Genomic DNA, 17,394 nt, shown 5'->3' with positions numbered 1-17,394 from the left:
GGATAGCGGTGGGTGATACGGCGAAAATATCATATAATGATATTTACAGGCAGGATCTCTGAACCTATCACAGTTCTTTTTTAAATTGGTTTTTAAGGCTGGAAGTTACTGAACAGAACAATCAAACCAATTTCCCTATTAAAAAAAAATCCCAAAAAATGAAAAATAAAAATACAGCCCTCCAAGGTGACAGATCTTAAAGGAAAAAAGAATAACAGAGCATTTCGGCCAAAGTACCTTTTCAAATTGATTTTAATCAAGTGCACAATTCTAAAAAGTATGAACATTCAACAACAATTCTGAAATAGTTTAGACTTGTAGTACAATCAGAGACTTTTGCATTATTCCAAAATGAACATTGGTTTCAAAAGGTAAACAACACTATAAATAGCTCATTGGAAAAATGTTAAATAAAAATGTAAACTCTTGTAATACAATAAAATGCAAATTATATTGCAGACGAATCTCATCATTTTACTTTGTTCTGTGTTTCTGTTTGTAGTTATTTTATTAATAGGCCTTTGTAGTTAATTTTTTCACTTCACCTTTTTTAAAAGGAAAACTGAGAGAAATGTGTTTTAACTCTTTAATATGAAATAATAGAAAACACACTGAAGTATTTTGATGCCTACGAAACCTTTAGGAACCATTTAAAACAGAGCTGATCCCTGCTGTCAGCTGTTTCCACATCTCTCAAAGCCTATTGGACTTCACTCTGAAGTGCCCGCCCCCCTACTTTGTTCTGATTGGTCAGGGGAGACGTCTATCAATATGTGAGTCATGTAGAAAAGATGTGAAAAAAACAGGCTTTTTCCAACGGAAAAGAACACGTCATGACGTCTCACGCTCAGTTACGCTCGCTGTTTCCCCCCCACCAAGCGGAAGTGAAATCTTATCCGATCTTTATGATGTATGTATTATAAGACTTAAAGTCCTACAATAATAACTTCATGATCTTTACAGGGAGGCCGCCATTTTGTAGCTAGAAAGCTAACAAACAGTAGCAGAGCCGCTAACAGCCGCAGGTGGAACCGGAAGGAGGGAGAAAGAGGAGAAGTGAGGGAAGAGCAATGGATCGTCTGCTTTGGACTTCTTGGGACAATATTCATAACCTGGAATATTTTTTATAAGGAACCATTTTGATTTTTGTGACCTGTGGACCGTTACGGACTAAAGGAACACAGATAACGGAGGAATGGAGAGAGAACCGGAGTTCTACACGTCTAAACGGTCAGCAGTCACCACACTCCGCTGGTACATGATGCTGGTAGATATTAATAAATCATATTTATGTGCTTATAGTTAGCGAAAAATGAACTGAATATTTGAATTATAAAGACTCTAACCGATCTAACCAGGTACAGCGTGACTATAGTGACAAACGTTAAAGTGTTTACTCCATCAGAACAGGTTCAGAACCGTCTAATTAGCCATACACGGGCCGGCGGGTTGTATGATGCTAACTACATCCTAGCTAGTAGCTTGCTGACAAAGTTGTGGATGAAGTTATGTCATAGCAAAGTATCTTAACCCTAACCCTAAGTCTAAGTCTCTTTCACCTTCACAAAAAGAGTTATTCCAAACAGTTTTCATCCCTTATTCTAAAGAACCTGAAATCTGAAACCTTAACCCAAACAGCCAGTTCAAATTATTAGTAATGTTTGAATTTACACAAGTTGATTTAATTTTGAAAACAACACATAGACAGTACTCGATAGTTTGAGAAACAACCTACAAATTTTAAACATATTTTAACTAATTTACTCTTTGAGAAAGGCTGACTTAGAGAGACAGACTAATATTAGTATAAGTTTGATTATTTTATTTTGAAAATCCAAATAACCATTTAGTAGAATTTTGAGCAAAACAATGAGGATGGTAAGTATTTCTTATTATAAATATAACATGTATTATATTATGGGTCATGGAAGTAAGCATGTATGTAATGGTTTTTATCAGCTACTGAATGGTCTTATTCTTATTCGATCAATAGATTCTGTTCTGAGACAGCAGCTATTGTGAACTGTAGGTCTCTGTCCATAGTGTTTTCAAGGCCCAGACAAGGAGAACACTATCTTTCAGTGAAGCAAAGGCCATCTATTCACCAAATATACCCTCTCTTCACGGCGTGCATCCAGATAAGGTGTTTATATAACACAAGCAGTCAGTTCGTCCCCAATGGAGCTTGCTAATGATGCAGAAGCTGTACAGACACAAATGAGATAACAAATGAGGAACACCAAAATAACATGGAACAACAGTGTATAATAATAACCCCAAGTGGGAAATATATATTTAAAAAAACATGAATTCATAATGATATAAATGCAGAAATTCAAATCAAGGGGTTTATAAGTCTTGCCCTTGTGACATAAAACAATTTTTCAGTTTTTGCAGCTGCACAAAAACATCTAACATTCAGAGCCTGAGTGCAGTTATTATGTCCATGCATTTTTCACAGTTTCACCTTAAAAGACTCCTGTTCATATTTTCACTGACGGTAGGCCGACTGTTACTACTCCACAGCACGATCCTCTGGCCCTATCGGATGACCTGCTTGTGTTATAATGAAGGTAGGGTAGGAAGTAAAGCCCAAGTAACTGGAGTCACAGCTGTAATTTGATCCTTACTGGCTGCTGTCTCTCCCTGTGTGCCTAGAAAGTGAGCAGGAAGTACAGGGTGTATAATGAGAAATACAGTGAGTGAATGAGAAGCCAGAACCAGCCATTTTTGCCTAAAAAACATCACTTAAATAACAGTTATTTGATTATCAAAATTGTTCCACATCAGTTTTCTGTTGATAAACTAATCAATCATTTCAGCTCCAGTCGACATTATACATACTGCATTCACAGACTGAGCCTTAAAACCAGCCTACACTGAGATGGTTTTCAAATCTTAAAACCACAAATACATCTTCTTATGGATCAACACGTCTAATGAAACAGTGTAAAATTCCGACCCTTAACCTTTTATTTAGGAAGGAAGTCTCATAAGATAATGAGAGACCTGTCTGAAATGGGAATGCAAAGTAAGTTTCACATACGGTTTATAGTTTAAAATGGCTAATTTCTTCAAGAGCATGATGATGTATGTAAAAGAGCCAGGCTTCCAAAGGCATTGTTGTCATCTCTGGCTGCAGCAGCTTGTTGATGTCAGAGAATCTTTTTTTGTTTTTTTATTCCCATAATATTAACAAACCAGCAACAATGAATTATGTGCAATGAGCTGGGAAAAGATTTTTCTGGCTTTGAAACGTTGACAGTTTTTCCAGCTGAATCTGTCATCTGTCATGACTCTGAGATGCTGTTTCCAGACTTTTTCTTGGGAACCAGAATGGACCTTTTGGCTCTGAAAGTAGAAACCATGTTAAACTATGTTAAGTGGGCGTACTTAGTGACATTTTTTATTTTTTTTTATGGTTTACTGGAAAATGTGATGTGTGCGAGTACTCTCTGTACACTGTAGACAAAATAAAACAAGAGTAGTTATTTCTTCTTATCTTATCAGGGGGATAATTTTTCAGTCTGTCCTCAGAATAAAAGTCAAGAGTCCTTTGCCAGGAATTCAACATGGGATCAAACACAGAACCTGCAACAGCTTTCATTTAATAGAAGCAGACACTGTTTATACCCTGGCGGATCTTCACCAGAAAAGTCTCTCTGAAGCCCCACTTGGCCTGAAATATTGTCTTGTTGTATTAAAGAAAAGCTGCTCTGGTGCTTTGTGTTAGGGGCCATTATGTTTGCTCTCACACTGAATTCCACTCAACCCTGGACTTAAAACAGTGTGTGTGTGTGTGTGTGTGTGAGTGTGTGTGTGTGGGCTTGTGTGTGTGTGTGTGGGTTTGTGTGTGTGTGTGTAATCTGTTTTCACTATCCAACAAATCAAGACGCATAACACAGAAAATCTTTAATACTCCATTACTCCGGATCATGTCCTCAGAGGCCTGTTTCCTCTATAAATTGACTCTTTTCAGTTGCTGAAATGAAATAACAAAAGCAAAAAACATAAGTTAAATGCACAGTAAGTGTAAACACCGTCTCTATGGTTCTCTTAATCAAAACAATAACAAAAATACAGCGTTGGGTGACGTCAGGATTTGGCGCGGGATCATGGGAGTTGTTGACTCCTTACCTCGATCGCCGTCAGCTTTTCCCGGTTTGGATTCCTTCAGTGTCAGCGGTTCAGGAGGTTTTTACCTCCACAACAAACAGACCCAGTGTTTATATATATATAATATCGCCAATACACCATTTATCATAGTCTGATGCTGTAAAATAGAAAGAATCGTTGCATTTTAAACTCTCAGATGGACCACGAATTAACCAAATTTAAGCTTAACATCTCTTTATTGTACATGTTTCATTTAAAAAAATCGCATAAAAATAAACAGTTTGCTCTGAACCAATCGTTTAAAGTCAGTGTTACTGCGAACCTTTTATTGTCTACTCTCAGCTTAAGAACCAGATGTTCAGGAGGCAGCTGAATTCTCCACAGAGGTGTTTTCCTCTCCAGAACAAACAGACCAGGGCATTAAAACCAGTAGAAACACTGAATAAAGCAGTTTTTAAAAATCAGTGATTCACCGACGCAGTTGAGTGGACACAGGACATCTCGGGGCGGAGCTGTTGAACATTTACTCATCTTTGTTCTCTGATAACTTCAGATCCAGACGTTCGATGAGTAAAATCCTTCATCTGGTTAAAATACATAGTTGAAAACAACCAATTACCGTCTTTTAAATATGTGGCTTCAAACTAAATAAAAGTCAGTTTTTCTCGAGGTTTGAAAGTTGCTGTAAACATCTTGGATAATGGAAGTTGTTCTTAGACATTTTAATGTGGAAAAAGTTAAATATTATAACTTTTAATAGAAATCCATAGTGGCCTAATCAGATGTATTTTTTTAGGTGAGTAACTGCTGTAAACTGCGTGGCCTCAGTGGACACAGGATCCAGCAGAAAGTGACACACATACCTCTGGGCCTCTCTGAATAATGTATCCTGGCTGGTATAAACGGAGTGATACTGTGTCCTCTAAAGTACTATCAGATGCATCTATCATGACCGTTCATTCATTAAGATTGGATTATCTGGATTGCCTCTCAGCTCCTTCCTCCCTCTGCCTCTGTATTGATGCTTGTGTTGTGACTGTGACTGACTGTTTCAGGCTTGTAACTGCGCTCTCTTTGTTTCCTGTAACTAAGCTGTCGTTCTTCTTCGCCTTTCCTCTTGTCAGCCGCTCTCACTCTCCCCTCCGTCGTTTTGACCCCCTGCTCCTCTTTCTCAGCTCATGTGAGTGGTTAACAAACGCCCACTCGCTCGAGGCTGGAAATGTGGCACAATATAGTGAGAATCGCACCTTAAACACGACAGGATGAGAGAGGAGCAGCTGAAATGTGAGTCACAGAGAGGAAGCTCAGTTAACGTGTTAATCTCCCTTTTCTTGCCAGGGCCGAGTTCAGGAAAACACTCCCCAGGAAGCGCTGGTGTGGCTGGTGAAAAGTTAACAATATATTCGCCATCACGGCTGCAGGGCCTGCCAGCAGGGTTAGCTGTTATGGACCTTTCCGTGATTTGATCAGGAATAATGAGCTTTCCCACCCTGTTGTTTGAGAGAGGATGGGTGAGGCAAAAAGCTGTTAATCTGTTTCCTGAAAAATGTTGCGACCAGCTGATTTAAAAGTAAAGCAGATCCTTGTGTGTCGCTGGATTTAACTTCCTCTGTTTTTGGTTTCCCACAGTCCTTAATGCCACATGAAAATAATAACTGTACAAATCAAACGATCATTTTTTCCTTCAGTTATGTTTTTCTTTTCTTCTGACCTTAAAAAAAACGAAATAATTGGAGGTGTTAACTATTCTTTAGCCACAAACCGGACTTGCATATTTCATGAGTGTGACCAAGTACAGAAATGAACATTAAGCATTTTTTATGGCACTAAATAAGGAAATATTTTGTGCTTTATATGTAGTGTTGGGCATACTGTATTTAAGCTAGCTAGCCGCTTAGCCCCAGTTTCTGCCTCTCATGTTTTAGCATTAGCATTAGCATTAACTTTCACAAGGTCAGATTCAGACGTTTTGATATTTCGAGTGGGAAACTTGACTTGCAGTCAGGGCTGCAGATACAAAACGGGATAAAGGAGTTTTTAGTCTTATAACACCTGAACTGGGGAACTCTGAATCTACGGCAAGAAGAAAGGAAAACCTATTTTTAAAACCCATTTCCTATTCAGGTAGCAACCAGCTAGCTTGTTACTGCTGGCTACTCGGAGAAGAACAGTTATAGCTAAATGTATTTAAATTGCAGACGTAGTATTTTTAATGCAGCAGAATGGACCCCGTCAGTGTTATTATTTTTATTTCATTTTTAAAAATATTTTATAGGTCACCCCCGGGCGACAAGAAGACGGCGAGAGGGTTGGGATTCCTCCGGCTACACCGGCTTCCTCCCACAGTCCAAAGACAAGCAGGTTGGTTTAATTAGCAACTCTAAAGAGTGAATTGTGAATTTGTCTACGCATCATGTGATAGATCTAATGTCAGACTTTAAAAGGAGAAGTATGACCAGTGAATGAATGCTTGGTGCAAATGTCTTTATTATTACTGGTGATTCATTAACATGTTAGCAACGTGATGTCATAAATCATCAAGGCAGAGTTCATTTCAACTAGTTCTTAGCCTATTGGGTGATTTAACTTTGAATAATGCATCATATTTTACAAGTTAATCATGTTTATTTATATTTAAAATCTTTATCTGTAAAGTAAAATGTAGTGGAGCATAAAGAACAATGTTTTATCCTCAGTTATAGTGAAGCAAATATCAAATAGCATGGAATAGAAATGGTCAAGTAAAGTACAATACATTTACTTAAGTGTATTATATTATTATTATTAGCAAATATAATGTTTTACAGTCATGAAACTGGTTCTGGTTTATAAGCAAAGTCATAAAACAATGTCTCCAGGAAACAGAATCAGCACTTTCTTCTTTCTTTGTTGTTGCTCCTTTGGCCTGCTCTCACAGCTCGTATCTCAATTTGCTTTTCTGAGCCCACATGTGAGTTTACATAGGCTTCTGTGTGTGTATGAGTAATTACTGGGCAGAGGGAGAGAGGGGGAAGAAAAATTTCCCTGTGAACTTTTTCTTTTCTCCTCCTCTTTCCTCCAGCGACTCGCTGTGCAAAGACCCAGACTGACAGACAAAGAGGAACCCCAGCAACATCTCCATCTCTATTCCTCACCCTCTCATAACTCCCTGTTTTTCTCCCTCACTTCCTCTCCCCTCCTTCACCTCACACAATAGACTTCCCCTCCGAGCGGCGGCCTGAAGGGAAAAGCAGGGGGGATACAGTTTCTGTGCAACAATGGAAATTCAATCAGGAAATGGAGAGGAGGTGGCGAGCACAGTGTCGGCGACCTCGGGCTTCGTTTCCCGTCGTCCCTCTGGGCTGCAGGTAGAGGCATCAGACAGTCCAGTGCTCAGAGAGGACCTGCAGGCTGCTAAGAGGATTGAAAGGTTTGCCATCCCACTTGATAGTCTTAAGAGGATGTTTGAGAAGCCTGCTGTGGCAAATACGGTAAGTACTGCCACTGTGGATTTTCATGGGGTTATGTGGCGTGAACTGTACCTCCTTTTTGTGCAGTTACTTTCCACCTCGCTCCAGGTAACTGCCACGCTTGTGCTGCATGTGTCAGGTGGATGAATATAGGCCTCGATGCGACTTGCATTTCAGCAAATTGAAAGAAACTTTAAAGTTAGTAGTGGTGACATGACTGTGAGGGGAAAAACACATCTGTTTTCCGAGTGGTGAAACTTCAGATTTCACTGTTGTTTTCCTCTTTATGTGAGGACTTCAGGTGCTGGTTGTCTACGCTTTTATCTAGTAACAATATGGGATTTATCTCTGTGTCTCCATTTGCTCCAGTATCATTCACTCTCTGGCAATTTGTACTTTTCCGTCATTTCCTCAGTTCTGGTGAAAAACACTCACAGCACACGTCTCCTCGCTCTCCCACTTTGTTTTTTCCATCTCAGCTGGCTTCTCTGAGAGGAAAATCTAAGTCTGCTGGAAGTGAAGTGGGTCATTATGAGAAAAACCTCCCATTTTCCAAATGTCTGATGATGAGACAAGAAGGTCCAGATGACCTACTTTTTCCTCCTAATGTCGTCGTGACCCGTCAGAATGTGCCAAGGACAATGAGCTCGATGATGCTGCATGAAAACCTCCTTCTTCAGAGGCTCCCAACTATATAAACATACCCCAACAAAATCCACATGGGCCAATGTATTATGGGGAGTGTAGTTGTCAGTGTGTGCCAGTGCAAACTGGTGGCACAGATCACACACCAGCTGCATCAGTGCAGTGCCACTGGGGTTGCTGATATTCGACACCCTGTTATTTAAGGCCTATTTTGGGGAGCTTTATGGTTAAGCAGGATTTTAAAAATAACCCTGTAATTGGTATGTCGGCTGCTGCTGCTGGAAGCAGTGCGAAACTTCTCCGTCAGGCCAGAGTGGAGACAGAGACGTGGAGCTATTAGAATCAAATCACATCTGGCTCCTGAGATGAAAACATTTTCCAGATTACTGCGGTTAATGAGCCACATCACTGAAGCCAAGATAGCATCTTTTGAGGTTTTCTTCTGCTTTCCAGTCCGGCTATTATATATTTATTTTTAGTCATCAGGCATATGTTTGGGTTTGCTGTGGTATAAGTCATAATGGTCCCAAAAGATAAGAAGGCTTATTATGGCTGTTTGACATTCCACGGTGTCTCATTGACCGTTAGCTATCTGCAGCTTGGCATGAGGAGAAAGTTCTCAGCCTTTCGATACTCAAGGGTCACTGAGGTGTCTGCCTGAGTGTTATCTCTTGTGTTAGATAGTGACAGTAACTAGCAATGGATCAAATGACTGTGTGTAATGTGAAATGGGTCACTTCTGGTGACTAACCCTCAGAGAATTGGCAACAGAGTCCTGCAGCTTCTGTGTTTTCAGTCTCATTCCTCTCAGCGTTTACTTCCTGCACAGCGGCAGAGAGATAGAGTTAGCAAATAAAGCTACGTCCACACAAAAACCTCACCACCTCCGTCCAGACGAGCAATACGTTACCTACACTGGGCATGTGCGTGCCAGTGTAAACAGGAAGTAGATTGTTCAGAAAGCAAAGACCACAAGGTCAGCAACACATCAACATCAGGGAGTGACGTCATTGTTTCCAAAGGTCTCCAGTTTTGCCCGTCCAGACTAAAAGAAACCCCGGAGTTTCCAAACTAAAAACAGGGGCCAGCGGCGTTTCTTAAAGTCTGTTTTAGAGACTCGTAACTTCGGAGCAGTGTGGACGATGTAGCAGAAGAGATGCGTAGTAGTAGTGTGCACATACAGTATTTAAAGCTGTTGCACAGAATCTCTTAAAAGGTTTTCCGTAGTTAAAGAAAAAGTGGAGGCATTTGCAGCAGTGCAAGAGATTTTACAGCCGTAAAATTCTACTGTTTCCACGGGAACTGCTCGTTTGCTGCCGTGGTAACTAAGTCTTTTGTGCAATGGTTTCTTCAGTAAAATACTAAGATAAGGATAAAACCTTAAATACTTAAGAGAACATTTAAAGGAAACCTGAAGGAGAAGACTTGGAGACCAAAAGCAGATTAAATACTGGACACAACTCTATGCTAACGCTAACGTTCTCTGTATCAGCTGGATGTGTAAATACTGTAAGCAAGTGTCAACCTTAGAGGTGATAATGACCCAGTTCCTAGCTTGTTTCCGCTTCATGGCTCATCTTTACCATCAGTCTCCTCGTGCCTGCAGCTAACCCCGCTAACATCATCCTCTGTGGGAGCTGGGATCATTTCACCTTTGACCTTTCCTGTCGATATAACTACTCAACTTGCCACTTCGCGGCCACTCACGGCTGATTCAGGTTTCACGTCACTTTTTCTTCTACTTCCAGACTGAATCCTCACTTTCTGACCCGATGGTGGAGCAAGCCTTTTATTTATATTCTCTTTTAGATAACAAGCTGTACAGCTGGTCAAAATGTCTGTCACAAGCTGGCATTGCAACACATGCTGTATCTTGGAATTGTATCATGAGTGCTTGCAGTCTGTTCCTATCTTTCCTTGAAAAAAAAAGCCTGTAGTCAGTGTTAATGGAGCATATGGGCAGTGTTCCCAGATTCCCACAGAGAGGAGAGGACTAGAGCTCTGCAGCCGGCTGGTTATAAAACACGACCTTGTCTCCAACTCGTTTGTAAGGCTGAGCTTAATATTTGATGATGTGCCGTATTTTTCTTTCTGTGGCCCGTTTCATTTATTTAAACGCGGCAATGTCATTGGACGGCCGGCCGTAACAATGAGTGATGGATTCCCAGGTGGTCTCTCAGCCGTGGCCAAAAATCGTCCGCGTTTTCCAGCAACTGCAGATGTGAAGTGATGCAATGGTTTATCTCGCAGTGCAAAGAGCGTGTTTTTCCGCTTGTGTGGCTGGACGAACCTCCAGGGACGCTGGCTTGTGTTTACAGCATCTGTCTGACCTTCTGGTCATGACTGTGCGCACAGGGGAGAACACACACACACACACACACACACACTGATGCATGACACACATGAGACACATGAGGTGCTTCAGTGTCAAATCTTATCATGCAGGAGGTTCAGTATTCTTGGAAACACGCACTTTTCATTCATTTATATAAATATGCAGAAAAATAGGCCACTAATCAAGGATGTTGAACATTTGCACTTTTCATTATTTTGTTCTGGCTCATTAAAATGTTCAAGCATAAATTAGCAGTTACATAATTTAAATGTTTGAAATACTCATGACCTGACTTGTTGTAATGGCCGCCGTCAGCCAGTGGGTGGCAGTGCAGCATCTGTGAGGCCGAGAGAGCAAAGCTGGAGTTAAAAACAGACACTGTGTGAGAGAGGGAGGATGAATTATATGGACTTAATCAGGAGTTTATCACAGGGAGACAATTGCTAATCACCTGGTGTTAATTGGAGTTGATGCTTAATGCCGGGGGGGGGTCTTAAAAATTGCCGCTCTCTTGTGTCTGAGGCAGTCAGATTATCAGGATTTGCATAACTGGCAAAATATCTAATTTTAATGTGTTCGGTAAATTTAACGCAACATAAGAGAATTTAAAAAGGATTTCATACTGTGGGATTAAACAGGGTTACCAGGATAATGTGATTAGAGAGAGAGAGAAACTTTTCAGGTGTGTTCTGTGAATGAGTTTTCGACGTAAACGCAGACAGTGACACCAGAGGTCAGGTTTATTTTCATAACTGTCACTGTCAATAACTTTGAATTGAGTGGAAAGACTCATTACCCTCCTGTAACCATATTTTCTCTTTCATAATGTGCCTTCAACAAATGGTTTTCAAAAAGCACCATTCAGTCTGAAAGACAGTAAATGGAGCTTTTCATGTAGTTCATTTCTATAGCTTTTTTCATTTTTTAAATCACCTTTCTCCAGCTTTTATGCGAAATTGTGTGAATTTTGTCACTCTGCCTTGTGGCTAATTGTGTGCAAAAAGAAAGAAGGGGAATCAGTCAATATGCAACAGCATTCCTAAACTCACTTAATTAAATGTTAAATAAACTAAAAGCCACAATGTGTCTCTGCAAGACATTGATCCGGACTTGATGAGGACACCGGCGTCCTCATCAAGTCCGGTGAGCTCGTAAAAATTCCATTAACTTTTACCAGGCATCTCTTTCGTCTCAGTTTCACAGATTCAAATCTTTTAATGGAGCTGGCAGCAGCCGAGCCGTGTGTGTGTGTGTGTGTGTGTGTGTGTGTGTGTGTGTGTGTGTGTGTGTGTGTGTGTGTGTGTGTGTGTGTGTGTGTGTGTGTGTGTGTGTGTGTGTGTGTGTGTGTGTGTGTGTGTGTGAGAGTGAGACGCATTGCTGGTCTGATGTGTGATGATGACTTGTTGCTCCACAGCTTTGCCTCTGAGAATAGTTGCAGTGTTACGTGGTCTGTCAAACATAGCGCAGAAACTCCCCGCTTCATTTGACTCATTCAGATAAGTCGTTTGTCGAACCTGCCGTTTATTTTGTTTATGGATTTGTGGAATTGAAACCTACATAAAAGTCTTGCTCTGTACTGCTGTCGGTGCTTGTTAAGACTGCCCTTTTTATTCCAGAGGTATTGTGGCAGCGTGTGCACTGCAATGTAGGATAATCCATTCCCACAGCTGGGTAATGAATGCATATCTCTGGGCCTTTTTCCATAGAGATGGTTACGTGACTCAGGCTGTCTTTTCTCTAACGCAGTTTGACACCCACGGCCCCACCAGAGCATATGTGTTCAACAATTAGCCAAAGACCGCAAGGCTTACTGTTTCAATCATTTATTCTAGCTACAGCAATATGTCTATGTGAGGGCAGCACCACGCCATCTCTCTCCTCTTGCCATTCATCGTTGCCATAGCAAAAGAAAAAAGAGGAAGCGCTCTTCAGAAAAAGGTCCCCACTGTAAATGCTTTTGGCTGTGTATCATAAATTAACACTTTATCATTAAACCTGATGACTGCTACAGTTTGACAAGAGCAGGAGCAGCTGTGCTAGCAGCTCTGTGATGCTGCACTTACACACATGTTAGCTTAGCTTTTATGTAAATGCTAACATCAGGAAGCAAACATGCTAACTCTTACATGCTAATGCTTAGAAGGTTTAATGTTTAGCATGTTCACCATTTTAGTTTAGCATGTTAGCAACCTAACATTTGCTAGTTAGCTATAAACTCAGTGTTTTTATATATAATTGAATAAAATAGCATATCTCAGAAGTAAAGTAAAATATGTAAGTGCTTACTTTAGAGAAACGAGGTACTTTTGACTCAAATATCATCAATGAAATAGTAACATTTTGCCAGTCAGTGGTAATTTGTTCTGCTCTGTTAGCAGAAACTAGCCCCAGTCCTTTAATTACCTGCTACAGGTGCTGATAATACCGCCCATGCTAGCTGTACTTAGGCACTACAGTGCTTTGAGCTAAATGCTAACATGTTCACTCTAACAATGCTGTTTAGTAGGTAAACTGTTTATTGTAGTAGTTTACTGTATTAGCATGCTAGCATTTGTTAATTAGCTCCAGACACAAAGTGTTTTTTACATACATTGTAAATAAACTAAATACATTATGTTATTACTTACTTTTAAATTCTCTTTGTGTAGAAATAAATTACAAAATAATAATAAACAGATATACGAGAGCTAAATGCTAACGTTCTCTCTCTCTTGTTCATATGGGATGAAGTGTATTCTTACGTGTAGAAACACTTCACACCTTTCTACCTTTAGACTCTTTAAGTTACACTAGCAAAGTATTTGGAATTAATTAAGTGTAATAATTGTAATTCGTCTCTACTTACTTATAGGTCTTCAAAGGAAAACAATGGACCCATAAGATAAAAAATTGCTTCCAGTTTAATGGCAGTCTGTCCAAGAGTTGAGACGTTTTATTTAAAACAACAAATATATCAACCTCACGGTGTCAAGTCATTATGAATAAACCACTGGGGGAAATGTTGAAATTTTCATAGCAACTCATCCAAAAGCTGTTGAGATATTTGAGTATGGACCAACCAACCAGCCAACCAGCATTTCCGTCTCTATACTAGCCACTATAGCGTGGCTAAAGTCAGTTGAGGTTTAATATAAAAGCCAGTATCCTAAGGTGACATGAAGTTTGTCCACCTGCATGGGCTTGTATTACACACACGTAATTATAGATGAAAAATCCCCAGAATATAAACTCGGCATGCGGCGTGTCAGCCGATGTCAGGTCCATGGTTCGGTGTATATTTGGAGAGGCTGAAAACGGAGCCGGGTCCCGGGCCACGTCGGAGTCGTCATGTATAAATAGTAGTGCCTGGTGATGTTGGCATCGCTCACTGAACATTAAGAGGGCACAGAGCCTGATGAAAGAGACTGAAATATGATTTACATTCAGTGAGCACAGGGCCATATTGTGAAAGAGAGGACTGAGAGTGGATGGGAGGGGAAGGCAAGAGGGTGAGGAAGATGAAGACGGATAGGATGGATGATGGAGAATCAGTGTGTGTGTGTGTGTGTGTGTGGGGGGGGGAGGGGTGAGAGAGAGAATCCAAATGAAGATGGAGTTCATATTTTAGCAGGTGAAGCAGCTCCCTGTCTGATTAACAAATTATATTCATGTTTCAATAATTATAAGCTTCATCACGCCCCCCCACTTCAGGGCTGCACAATCACACTGACAGTTTTTCCTTTTTCCTTTTTTCCCCCCACAACTTTCTCTCCTGACAGCCGAGCACATGTCTGTCAGGTTTCAGTCCCGGTTACGATCACTGATAATCAGGCGAGAGCAACCCAGAATACAGAATGAGCTCCGCCGCAGGCCACAAGGTAGACACTAAATATACAGTATCACCACATGCGGAGCTACATTCACAACATCAGTGGGATCAGACGTCAGAGCGTTCTTACGAGGGGCGGGGATCGATCCCGAAATATCGACGCCACCTCTCGTTTTTGAAGATTGATTCTGGCGTCGGCATCGATCGATGGCAGTTTCAGTTTCTCTCTTCTGTGTTGGACTGTTTGTTGTTGCCGCTGCTCTTGTCGTGTCGTACGCACTCAAACATGAACCGACGCTTCGGTGGCTCAGCTGCAGTTTGGGGCCAGAACAGTGACGGTATTGATATTTAAAAATAAAAGCTGGCACTGAAATCAAAACCCAACAATGGCATTGAAAAAGTTGCATTAGAAAAGTTGACCTAAAAATATCGACTCTGGAAAAGGTTCAACTGGAAAATAAAACACTGGCATTAAAAAAAATAATAACTGTCACTGAAAAAAGAAGATTGACATTGAAAAACATCATAATACAAAACATATCAAAATTAAATAAGATAAGATTGTAATTTGTCTTTTCTTTTTCTAGTACAACTTGTTTCGATGCCATTTTTTCCTTCTTCACTTCAGGTTTTGTTTTTAATTTAATTGTGGATCAAAAAGAAATTCTGTGGTATTGCCCAATACAACTTCATATAACGGAGACACTTGTTTAGTTGACTTGCAATATCTCATCATAATGAACATAATGCTGCACTTTGCTATATATATATATATACATATACAGTAAATATATACTATGTAATGGCTGAGCACATCTCCAGCCTGCATTAATTATCTGCTAATGTCCCTGTTAGTTTTCTCTAGTCAATACACACAGGAAGTTTCTAGCCAAGCTTTGAAACTCCAAATCATTGGACGTCTGTCAAACTTTAATTTATCCGCTGCTCACTAGATCTGGGTCAAATTTGTCATTCGCAAATGGACCCAGTTGAGCAAACTGAATCACTCTCCTTTAACAGCCTCCACCCCGGGAGTGTGTCTGAGCGAGGCACTTAACCCTGTAGAAATCTGGTGGACATGCAGGGTGAAGCGCTGAAACACTGGTTAAAACCTGCTGGAGTGGGCGGTAAATTACAGTTAGAAAGTACAATGCGTGTGGTTTGTGAGTCAGGAGGGCAGATACTGCAGCAGAGATGCAGTATTTTCTTTGTACTGTCTCGGTCTCGTCACATCAGAGAGTAGGGGAAATTAATCAGCACATCTTTGCAAAAAAATGTTTGGTGCAGAAAACCAACAAGCTTCAATACCTTCCTCCTCAGTGTCAAGACAGGCTGCTATTGGTCCACCGAGTTAATTTGTAGGTCAGATTTCAGCTAAGCCGAAAGAAAAATTTGCATGGATTTGCTTCAGCCCCTTGCGACTGTGTATCCACTAATCATGGGGATTCTGCTGGAATAAATCAATTTTGCTGTGAAATTTCACCGCGCCTTAGGAATTACTGGAGCATGGTGTTAGCTCAGGCAGAACACTTAAGTCGTGCTTATATTAGCGGAGTAGCATCAGCTGTTTCATTCATGCTTCGCAGTCACTGGCAGCCTCACCAGCTGTGTGACTATCAGCTGACTAGTTATGTTCCATCACAGTCATGCAGGTGCACTGTGCAGCTCTTATGATTTACTGTATGTGCTTTAATTTAGCTGTTTTATCCATTTTCTACAAATGCTCAGCTCCTTTTATTTCCTGTAGGTGTGTTTGACTGAAATCAAACTGAAGTTTAGTAAATAAATAATCCATGTTGCCACTACACTGGACTCCCCCTGGCTTTCCTGTAGCAAAGCTCGCCCCATGAGGAGTGCTAGTAAGTGCTAAAAATAGCAGCAGGTTTAGTCATAACCTCCAACTGCTTCAGTGAGGCTGCTCAGCGGCCAGCAGCTGACGGCTGTGGTGTGATTGGGCAGATCCCAGGTGTAAATGTGTGAGGATCAAACCGGCGAGTATGTGAAGGTAAAGTCCGTCATGGATACGCAGTCGGTTTGAATCTGTGTTCGCTTTTAGACGGGAAAACGAAACCAAGACTTGGTATGAGATGTCAGATTTCACAGTGAAGGCCTGGTGACACCAGAATTTAAAATTTCACCATGACCCATTTGTGTAAAGCTAATTTTAATGGCATAGTAAATATGAATTTGGAAGTTTTGCTCACGAATTTGTGTGTTGACCAATCGCACGCCACCTCAACAGTCCTGACCTTTGAAGATATTCAACAGTGTGAACTGCTCAACAAATGAGACACGGTGTGCAGACGCTCATGAGACGGGAATCAATGGCACGAATGCGACTCTTTGTGCTAGTGAAGCTAACAAGCTAACAAGTTAGCTAAATGACCATTAGCAAGCACCAAAACCATGATCGTTCCCTAAAGCTAACCAAACCATGACCGGTGACGACGGTTCGGTATGCCGCTGTTGGTACGCGAGTCTTTGTTATTGTAACCATGACAACCAAGGTGCGGCCCCTAGGGGTTCTGTTTCAGGAGACACTCCTACTGGTCATATCAGAGGGTTGGAACAAATATGGCTGCTCTGTTTGCAGGACCTGTTGTTTACTTTCCATCTTTAGTGTTAGCATCTTTAGCATTAGCACGCCAGCTCCAGCAGTTCACCAACCAATCTTTACCTGGTGTAACACAACACCTATCGCAGTCTCAATTTATCTGGTGTTGATTCAAAAAATATCAGTCCCATGTTTTGACCAGAGGTTTTTAAAAGTGAAAGAAAAATAAAGTGGAAACCGCTGCACTCTCCTTCAGGCAGATGCAGGAGAGGAGGGTTTTGACAGGACACCACCACAAATGCTGCGGAGGGAAAACTCTGACTAAATGTTGCATCATGTATCCAAAAAAAACAAAAAAAAACATGCACGCAAACACACACACACACACACACACACACAACACACACACACACACACACACACACACACATACACACAGCCTGGGATGAAAACACATCACACAGTTTTTATGTGTCAGAAATCTGCC

The 17,394-nt window shown here is 40.9% G+C and overlaps 1 protein-coding gene across 2 annotated transcripts in view; it reads left to right on the top strand.

Moving 5' to 3' along the window:
• Positions 1-878: 878 nt before the first annotated feature.
• The window catches only part of xirp2a (xin actin binding repeat containing 2a), a 55,563-nt gene continuing 39,047 nt past the window's right edge, over positions 879-17,394 (top strand). The window contains exons 1-3 of one of the 2 annotated variants that reach the window (XM_056370166.1): positions 879-1,230; positions 6,392-6,477; positions 7,313-7,586. In XM_056370166.1, coding sequence (XP_056226141.1) covers positions 7,374-7,586 — 213 coding nt within the window. In that variant the 5' untranslated portion in view covers positions 879-1,230; positions 6,392-6,477; positions 7,313-7,373. Of the gene's footprint in view, positions 1,231-6,391; positions 6,478-7,312; positions 7,587-17,394 lie in introns of those variants that run through there. The other variant, XM_056370168.1, reaches the window with a different exon arrangement.

This window comes from Seriola aureovittata, chromosome 24 (genome assembly GCF_021018895.1).
Source record: "Seriola aureovittata isolate HTS-2021-v1 ecotype China chromosome 24, ASM2101889v1, whole genome shotgun sequence".
Lineage (NCBI taxonomy): Eukaryota > Metazoa > Chordata > Actinopteri > Carangiformes > Carangidae > Seriola > Seriola aureovittata.
This window is presented reverse-complemented; position numbering and strand designations above follow the sequence as displayed.